Raw genomic sequence first — 10116 nt, 5'->3', positions numbered from 1 at the left:
ACCACATAGTTCTGCTTTTAATGGAATAAACACACCAAATATCTTGAACCACATTTATCTTCAAGGATCTTCTTTAATAATCAATGGAAAACAGTAAAAACATTCCCACCAGCAGGAAGCTGCCACCAGAGAAATTCTCGCTGAAACGAACCATTAATCAGGGAAACAACAATCGGTTTCATGTCAAACGGAGAATGTTTAATCAGCTGAGCTCTGGAATGTTCCAGGATGTTATTTTAATCCAGATTCAGAGTGGTGATTACATTAGCAGAGAACATGACGTCTTCATTCTTAAAATCTCACAGATTCCTCCCAAAGTTTAGTCTGATAGAAGTCTGGAGCTCAGTTTTACCAAACACCAGTTTATGCAATGATCAGACGTCTTCAGCGTCCATTTGGTTGCTTCAGAACTGATATGGGACATCACTGGACATGTCTTTCTGTCACTTTGCATCATGTGTTGGACATTTTCAGTCTCAGTTTGGTTGTTTAATGTCCAACTTTGGACATGTTCCCTGATTTTTGGTTGTTGAAACTCGTGTTTAGGACATTTTCTATTACATTTTGGTCACTTCGCATCATGTTTTGGAAATTTTTCATGTCTTTTTGGTTGTTTATATCTCGTGTTGTACATTTTCAGCATTTTTAGGTCCCTTTCCATCTTATGTTGGAGATTTTGAATGTCTTTTCGGTTGTTCAATGTCCAATTCTGGACATTTTGAGTGTCCATTCTGTTCTTTTGTTTTGATTGTTTAATGTCCAACTTTGGACATGCTCAGTGTCTTTTTGGTCTCTTTGTATCTTATTTTGGACATTTTCAGTGTCCTTTTGGTTGTTAATCATCTGGTCTTGAACAGTTTAAACATCTTTCAGGTCATTTTGCGTCTTATGTTGGAGATTTTGAGTGCAGTTTCACTTTGCATCTGTTTTTTTTGCCTATTTCAGCAATCGTTCAAGTATTTTGCATCTTGTTTTAGCTCTTTTGACTTTTTGGTCACTTTGCAATTTGTTTTGGACATTTTCAACATCTTTCTGGATGTTTAATGCCCAACTTTGGATATGCTCAGTGTCTTTTTGGTACTTTTGTATTTTGTTTTGGACATTTTCATCTTGTCTTAGCTGTTTTAAGTGCCATTTTTTGTCTGTCTTACTCATATTAGGTGTCCTTTTAGTCATTTTACATCTTGTTTGGACATTTTGACTGTCCTTTTTGTCCTTTTTGTCGTTTTGATTGTTATATGTCTTGTTTTGGACACTCTCTTTTTGGTTGTTGGAACTCTGTTATGGACATTTTCTATGATTTTTTGGCCACTTTGCACCTTGTCTTGGACATTTTCAGCATCTTTTTGGTTGTTTATCATCTGTCTTGAACAGTTTCAACATCATTTTGCATCTTATGTTGGAGATTTTTAATGGTTCATTTCATTGTTGCATCTTGCTTTAGTTGTTTTGAATGACTTTTTGGTCATTTCATTAATTTTTGGGGAATCTTAAGTGTCCTTTTGGTTGTGTTGCGTCTTTTCTACATTTTGAGTGTCTTTCTGATCACTTTTACATCTTATTTGGGATATTTCCAGCATTTTTTTGGTTGTTTAATGTCCAGTTTTGGACATTTTGAATGTCCTTTTTGTCCTTTTGGTTGTCTTACGGACATTTTCATGTCTTTATTGGTCATTATGCATCATGTTTTTGACATTTGCAGTTTCCTTTTGGTTGTTTATCATCTTGTCTTGAACAGTTTAAACATCTTTTTGGTCACTTTGCATCTGGTTTTTTTTGTCTACTTCAGTATTTTGCACCTTGTCTTAGCTGCTTTGAGTGTCGTTTTGTGCCTTTCTTGGTCATATTTCGTGTCCTTTTGGTAGTTTTTGATCTTGTGATGGACATTTTGAGTGTCCTTTTGGTTGTTTCTCATTTTGGTTATTCTATGTCTTGTTCTGCACATTTTAATTGTCTTTTTGTTCACTTTGCGTATTGTTAATCATGCCTGTTTCATTCATTTCAGTGTCCTTTTGGTCATTTTGCATCTTATTTTGGACATTTTCCGAGTCTCTTGTCATTTTGCATCTTGTCTTGGGCATTTTTCGTGTCTTTTTGGTTGTTTTATGTCTAGTTCTGAACGTTTTGATTGTATTTTTGGTCACTACATATTGTTCATCATGCTTGTTCATTTTCAGTGTCCTTTTAGCTGTTTTCAATGTCCTTCCAGACCTTTTGCATCTTCTTTTGGACATTTTCAATGCTGTTTTGGTTGTTTTATGCCTTGTTTTGGACATTATTAGTGCTTTTTTTGTCACTTTGCATATTGCTCATTGTGCTTGTTAATTTTCAGCGTCCTTTCAGATTTTTCGCATCTTGTTTTGGCCATTTTCCAAGTCTTTTGTCATGTTGCATCTTGTCTTGGGCATTTTTAGAGTGGTTTTGGTTGTTTTATGTCTAGTTTTGGACATTTTCAGTGTCTTTTCAGATATGCTTAGTAATTTTTCAGTAATTTTGCATCTTGCTTTGGACATTTTGAGCAACCATTTCATTATATTAAATCTTGTTTTAGCTGTTTTTAATGTCCTTTCAGACCTTTTGCATCTTAATTTGGACATTTTCAATGTGGTTTTAGTTGTTTTATGTCTTGTTTTGTACATTTTGATTGTCTTTTTGGTCACTTTATATATCGTTCATCATGCTTGTTCTTTTTCAGTGTCCCTTTAGCTGTTATCTGTGTCCTTTTGGTCATGTTGCATCTTGGTTTTGCTGTTTTAAATGTCTTGTTGGTCACGCTGCATCTTCTTTTGGACATTTTGACTCTCTTTTAAACTATTTTGCATCTAGTTTTTACCTCTGAGTGCCCTTTCTTCTACCTTTCCTCCTGTTTTCAGCCTAACCGGCAGCGGTTTGTTAACCCAGACGATTATCAGTCATTCTGGGGTTAAACTGTAATTTTGGCTTCTGAAAAACCCAGGAATTCCTCCGATAGTTTAGTCTGAGGTTCACACTGATAGCAGTTTGGAGCTCAGTCAGTTAGGCATTTTTTATTGAAGACTAGTTTATTCAACTTTCTCACATTTGGAGCAGGTCAGACGAGCACTCCATCACTGTATTTATACATCAGATTCCTCACATGCTTTAGAACAAGGATACACATGACTCCATCAGATAAGTGCTGGAAAAAAGGGCATTTCTGAGTATAATTCACTTAATGTTTCAACTTTGTACATCTGAGGAGAGTCTTTTCCTGACAGATAGCGTCTCTGTTATCTGTCTGCTCCGACACCAACATGACTCATCGGTTTAAGAGATGCTGCCGTCCTGTTTAGTCTCTGCCATCGCTGGTATGCGGTGAGGAGTCCGGTCTGTTCGGCGTTCCAGTTTGGGGTCGTAATGTTAACGAGCGTTTCTCGCTGCTACCTGCAGCCGCACGACTCCACCACCATGTCCTCATACTGCTTGTACACCACGTTGTTGGCCGAGTCGATGTAGAGGATGCTGATGGGGCTGAGGCGGGTCGGCACGCAGCAGGTGGGCGGCGTCGACTCGGGGTCCATGGAGTTGATGAGCGTCTGGATGATGGCGTGGTTGGTGGGCTCCAGGTGCGAGCGGATGGGGAAGTCGCAGGTGCCGTCGCAGTGGAAGGCGTCGTACTCCAGCGGCGCAATGATCCAGTCGTCCCAGCCCATCTCCTTGAAGTTGACGTGGAGCCGCCGTCGGTGGCAGCGAGGCCTCGTCTTCACCACCTGGTGCTGGGGGAGGGTCTGCGGCGGCGGGGGTGGAGGAGGTGGAGGTGGAGGCGGTTTCTTGGCGCCTCTCGCTGCTGGAGCTCGTCGCATCCTCCGCTGCGTGAACAGATACTCGTAGACGGTCTTGTTGTCGTGGCCGGACCGAGCCTTGATCTCGTTGTAGAAGAGGTCGCGCTTCTTGCTCCGACCGAACGCCAGGAAGAAGGCCTTCTCCTTGTTGGTCCGGCCGAGGCGGGAGAAGCCCAGTGAGCGCAGGTCGACCGGGCGTCCGCCGCGGAGTTCCACGGCCTCCAGCTCCAGACACAGCTGCTGCTCCGGCTGCTGCCTGGATGCCTTGAAGAGCTTCCAGACGTCGAACACCTCCCAGCGGCCGCCGAAGCCCTGCAGCTCCTCCAGCGTCCTGGTCTGCAGCGGCGTCGCCTTCTGTTTACCTGAGCAGGTGAGCAGCTTCAGGCAGGTGGAGCTTCCGTCGGCTCGCCGGGGGTCCGACGGACGCTTCCTCAGGATACGAAGCTCAGCCCCCAGCAGCCCATCGCGCTCCAGAGAGCTGACGTTGAAGAGATACTTCTGGCGTCGCAGCTGAGGCCCTCGATCATCTGACAGGAGACACAAACAGGAAGTTCAGGGAAACACGACAAACACCGGACACGAAAAAACAAACACCGGACATGACAAAAACAAACACCGGACACGAAAGAACAAACACCGAACACAAAAAACAAACACCGGACACGAAAGAACAAACACCGAACACAAAAAACAAACACCGGACATGACAAAAACAAACACCGGACACGAAAGAACAAACACCGAACACAAAAAACAAACACCGGACACGAAAGAACAAACACCGAACACAAAAAACAAACACCGGACACGACAAAAACAAACACCGGACACGAAAGAACAAACACCGGACACGAAAAACAAACAACATTATGGATCCACAGGTTAAACACCACAAATGTAAAAACAAACACAAGATCAGACAAACGATCACATGAATCCACAGATTTAGGCTCCTCAGAGGCCCTCAGCTGATGATTGTAATCTCTTTCTAGTTCTTTTTGGTCTGATTATAGTTGTTTTGTGTCTATTCTAGTGGTTTTGAGTCCCTTTTGGTTGTCTTAAATCTTTTTTCAATTGTTTTGGGTCTTTTATTGGTTGTTTTGAGTCTCGTTTTAGTTTTCTTTAATCCCCTTTTAGTTTTGAATCTCTTTTTTTGTTGGTTTTAGTCTTTTTATAGTTGATTTCAGTCTCTTTTTAGTACTTCTGAGTGTCTTTGTAGTTGTTTTGAGTCTTCTTTGTTGGTTTTGGTCTCTGTATAGTTGCTTTGAGTCTCTTTTTAATTATTTTGAGTCTGTTTTTTGTTGGTTTTAGTCTTTTTATACTTGATTTCAGTTTCTTTTTAGTAGTTCTGAGTGTCTTTATAGTTCTTTTGAGTCTATTTTTAGTTTTTTGAGTCTCTTTTTAGTGGTTTTCAGTGGTAATCTAGTTGTTTTGAGTGTCTTTTTAGTTGTTTTGTGTCTATTTGTAGTTGTTTTGAGTCTCCTTTTTTGTTTTTGGTCTCTTTATAGTTGTTTTGAATGTTTACCTGCTTGTTTTGAGTGTGTTTTATGTTGTTTGGAGTCTCTTTCTAGTTGTTTTGAGTCTCTTTTTGTTGTTTTTGGTCTTTCTATAGTTGATTTCAATCTCTTTTTAGTAGTTTGGAGTGTCTTTTTAGTTGTTTTGAGTCTATTTTTGGTTGTTTTGAGTCTCTGTCATAGGTTTGAGTCTCATTTTTCATTCTTTTGAGTCTATTTTTAGTAGTTTGGTTCACCTTCTAGTTGCTTTGAGTCTCTTTAGTTGTTTTGAGCCCGTTTCATTGTTTTGAATCTCTTTTGTGTAGATTCTCAGTCATTCAGGTCGAGGTAATCGTAATCATAGGACTCTACACGAGAAGTCCAGAAGATTTCTACTGAAGCTACCAGGGGTCTTTTTCATCATTTTGAGTCTGTTCTTAGTCTTTTTTGTCATTTTAATGCCATTTCACTAGTTTTAGACCTACTTTTAGTTGTTTTGTGTCTCTTTGTTGTCATTTTAATGCCTTTTTAATCATAATGCCTTGATTGAAGTACCCTTGTAGTTGTATTTGAACGTAATTTGGGTTAACCACCTCATGTCATCCCCACAATATAAGTCAACATAAAGCAAAAACACATTTTTTATGAGTACGACGACATCCGGAGTCAAATCAGGCTGCTGGTGTGTTTGGAGTTTTATTCAGCTGTCAGAGAAACCAGTGAACTTTAATGTCCAAATGAAATCCAGTAATGAAACACACACACATAAACACACACACACACACACACACACACACACACACACACACACATAAACACACACACACACATATATAAACACACTTCCTCTCATGGCAGCCCCTCCCTCCTCTGAAACAGGCATCATGAAGTACATTAGAACCAGACAGAGACCATCGGACTGGAAACAGAAACACAAAAACACACACCGTCCACAGCACAAACACACAAACACACACCCTTTCAGACTCCGTTGACCTGAACGTTCACCTGGTTGTTTTTCCGTTACAGTCGTTAATCTGACCGGATCCGAGCAGGTAAAGTTTCCGTCTAACTTCTACCTCGACACCACTCTGAGCCGAACCGTCACATTAACGGATAAACACACCAGCAGCGCTACTCTGAGTCGTGTGAAGTGATTTGAAGGATTTTCTCACATTTTAGCTTCAATATTCATCTGAAAAACACCCCAGAGATGCTCGATACGAAGTCTGTTTGCCAAAATCACAACCTTTTTTAACAATTTTAAATCTATTTCTAACTGATAATCTAACAGAATGAACACAAACAGCTTAAAGATTAATGAAGCTCATCAATAATAAATGAAATCTGCACTAAATGTTCAGAGCAGCTGGGGTTTGTTTGGAACTTTTATATAGTTTGCAGCAGAATCTACATGAACATCAGTTGTCACATTAAACACTGAACAGCATCAACTAATGAAATCCTGATTAATCATTCCTCAGAACTACATGTTTTCACAGAATATCAGTTTAGTTTCAGCTCTTTAGGACTATTTATTAGTAGTTTATTTCAAACCTGCAGCCTCAGACAACAGCATTTACACAGAACAGCAATAACTTCATTGATTAGGTTTAACTAGAAATGATCCAGACGTGGAGAAATCAGTATCCTGTTAGATCCTGATCCATCTGTTCTCCACGTCTGGATCAGGATCAGAGGCCCAAACTAAAATAGACTCAAAACAACTGAAAAAGCGACTTAAGACTAGATAAACACTCGAACAACTAAAAATAGACACAAAACAATTGAAAAAATTAACCCAAAACAACTAAATAAACACTCTAAACAACTAAAAACAGACTCAAAACAACTAGAAAGAAACTCAGAACTAGATAAATACTCAAAACATCGACAAACAGACAAAAAACAACTATAAAAAGACCCAATGCAACTAAAAATACATTCAAAACCACTAAAAGGAGACTTACAACCACTAAAAACAGACACAAAACGACTAGATAGACACTCAAAACAACAGAAAAAAGAGATTTAGGACAACTAAAAAGACACTCAAAACCACAAAAAATAGACCCAAAACGACTACATAAACATTCAAAACAATAAAAAAAAGACACAAAACAACTAGATAAACACTCAAAACAATAAAAAATAGACACAAAACAACTAAAAAGACATTTAAGATGGCTAAAAAGAGACTCAAAACAACTGTAATTAGACCAAAAAGACCTAGAAAGAGATTCAAAACAACTAGAAATTCCTCTATTGTTCTCCACAAATTCTTCACTGATGAAGTCTTTTAGTTCCACAACATTTTCTGACCTTTTTATCCACCAACAGCTGCAGACAAAACCTCCGCTAACACTTTTAAATGCTTTGCTAGACCGACATCCAGTAAGAAGCCTCACATGAGCCGCATCATCACAACAATTCAACCTAGTCTTAAAGACATTTAAAACATCTGCAGGATTATCAGAGTCTGATCAGGGTTTCTGCAGCTACTATGTCGACTAAACCAACCTGAACATCGAATATCTCCAGTTGTGGATTCAACTGGTCAGAAGGACATTAAAAAAGTTAAAATTACACCGTTTGAAAACTGTAATTTTAATTCCGAACAGTAAAACTTGACTTTTAAATGTTAATTCAGCTTCTGATGGTCTGTTGAGGAATGTCAAGAACTGAATTCCATATTTGACTTTAAAGAGAAGATTCTTCACAGTGAAATAGTCAGAATGATGTTGATACCTGAAATTAAACTGAATAAAAGTAAAACTTACAGCTGACAGTTACTAGAACTCTGCAGAACTTTCTCAGGATGTTTTAAAACAAACTCCAATTAATCTGCATTTTAATGAACTTCTGATAAATATACCTGAACCGCTTTAATACGTCTTTGGTTTGAAACTTGTGGTTCCGTAAGTGGACAGCTGGACTGTTTGGTCAGAATGCTGAGACAAGTTCTACAACAGCAGCCTTCCAGGATTAATCCAACAAAGAGACAAAAAACAACTAAAGACACTTAAAACAACTAAGAAATTACCGCAAAACTAGATAAACACTCAAAACAAGTCAAAGTAGACTTAGAACAACTATTAAAAAGACACTCAAAACAACGAAAACAAGACTCACAACCAAAGAGACTCGAAAGACTTAAAATAATTAGAAACAGACCTAGAAACAAACTAAAAAAATGACCTAAAACAACTAAGACGACTAAAAATAGACTCAAAACAACCATAAAGACACTCAGAGCAACTAAATAAAAAGCCCAAAAACAACTAAAAAGACTCCAAACAACTATAAACAGACTGAACTCCTCACCTGAGAACTTTCCTCTGTTCATGTGAAGAAGTTCCTGTAAAACCTTCATCATCTCCCATCATCCTCTCTGTTCAGTCCAATAGCAGCTGACCTCCTGACCCCCTCCAGATGTTCTGACTCTGTTCAACATGTCCGGTACTGCCTCCCTCCGGTACCGACCACACCGTCCAACCGGACATCTCTCCCCTACAGGCCGCTTCCAGCCGCTCTGCTCTCCTCCTGGTTCCTCCTTTTCCTCATTAATAACTGCACATTATTTTTATATTACACTCCTCATTATCGTCCATAAAGTCCTTTAAACCTGTTTTATGTCTATAAATCACCACAAAGAACCAAACTTAGCAACATTTTTAAGACAAATTCAGAGTTTGTTAGCCGTATGCAGAACATTAAGCAGTGAGTTTGGTGTATTTATGCGTTAAATGGATTTTTTTTCGCCATTTTAGGCGTTTTTACGCATTTTAAGCAAGTTTTTGGTTCAGAAACCGCAGAAACGTTCGTTAATTGTGTATTAAACGTGATTTTAGAGACACAACAGAAGACTCCGACTCACACATCTCCACTGAAAGAGTGAGAATTCGAGAGATCTGGTCCTGGACTTTACCTTGTCCTTTATCCACGAAGCTGGTCACGGTGTTGGCCAGACCCGCCTGGTGCAGCGCGCTGCCGTTCAGCTCTCCGCTGCTCAGAGACCAGTACAGCGACAGCATGTAGTCGTGAGGAATCACCAGCGGCTGCTTCTGGTGCGCCTCCCGGTGGCTCGGCTTCGGTGCCTTGCCGCCGCTGCTGCCGGTGTTTCCCCGCTGCGCCACCGGAGCCGCGCTCTGCTGCTGCGCCCCGGCGGCTCTCTGGGCGGCTGCTCTGGTGGCGACTTTCCCGAAATCTTTCCCCGGTGATCCTCCGCCTCCAGCAGCAGCAGCAGCAGCAGCTCCGGTTCCTTTACCGGCTGCATGTGCGTTCAGAGCTGCGGGGGCTTTAACGTGCGCATCCCCGGCGGGCGGCCAGGAGCGCGCAGCCTCTTTGCGCCCCAAACCGAGCGCTCGGTTCCCGGCGGTCGGTTTGGTTTTACTCACAGCGGCTTCTCCTTTAATTAACGGCGGACCCGCGCGGATTCTCGTGATCCGCACCGGCGCCGGTCTCCACGTCCCGCCGGCTCCTCCGCCGGTTCTCCCCCGGGGTTGCTCTCCGTCTCCGGGCCGGTGGAGGTGTGGGTCTGTCGGTCTGCTCCGGCTGAGGGAACCGAGGACGGGATGCGGGTCGAGCAGAGTCCAGCAGCTGAGCAGGAGGAAAACGCGCCTCGCTAGTTTCATCCTAAAGCTCTGGGAGCAGCGTCATGGTCACGAAGGTCGGAATTAGAGCAGCAGAAGTTTCATCCTGTGAGGGGAAAGCGCTTCTCCAGCCCGGACAGAGCAGCAGGGATGTCTGGAGGTCCTGGTTCTTCCCTCCGTCGTGTGTCCGGGTCATGGTGCAGCAGAACCAACCGGACAGAACCGGGAGCC

The 10116-nt window shown here is 41.4% G+C and overlaps 1 protein-coding gene across 1 annotated transcript; it reads right to left on the bottom strand.

Annotated features, from left to right (window-relative positions):
* Positions 1-3022: 3022 nt before the first annotated feature.
* gdf5 (growth differentiation factor 5) lies at positions 3023-9954 on the bottom strand. Its single transcript, XM_023264069.3, has 2 exons — positions 9222-9954; positions 3023-4327 (listed from the first exon to the last, which is right to left on the bottom strand). The coding sequence occupies exons 1-2, from the start codon at positions 9925-9927 to the stop codon at positions 3399-3401; spliced, it is 1635 nt and encodes a 544-aa protein (XP_023119837.1). The 5' UTR covers positions 9928-9954; the 3' UTR covers positions 3023-3398.
* Positions 9955-10116: the final 162 nt, after the last annotated feature.

The sequence above is a fragment of the Amphiprion ocellaris genome, chromosome 5 (assembly GCF_022539595.1).
Source record: "Amphiprion ocellaris isolate individual 3 ecotype Okinawa chromosome 5, ASM2253959v1, whole genome shotgun sequence".
NCBI classification, from domain to species: Eukaryota; Metazoa; Chordata; class Actinopteri; family Pomacentridae; genus Amphiprion; species Amphiprion ocellaris.
Note: the sequence above shows the minus strand (reverse complement) of the source record. Positions and strands in the feature narration are given on the sequence as shown.

Bases quoted from the DNA above. Each gene is read 5' to 3' on its own strand.
- gdf5 (XM_023264069.3), bottom strand. From the start codon at position 9,927: ATGAAACTAGCGAGGCGCGTTTTCCTCCTGCTCAGCTGCTGGACTCTG. The intron at 4,328-9,221 runs GTAAAGTCCAGG...GTCTCCTGTCAG, and splicing joins CTTCGTGGATAAAGGACAAG to ATGATCGAGGGCCTCAGCTG.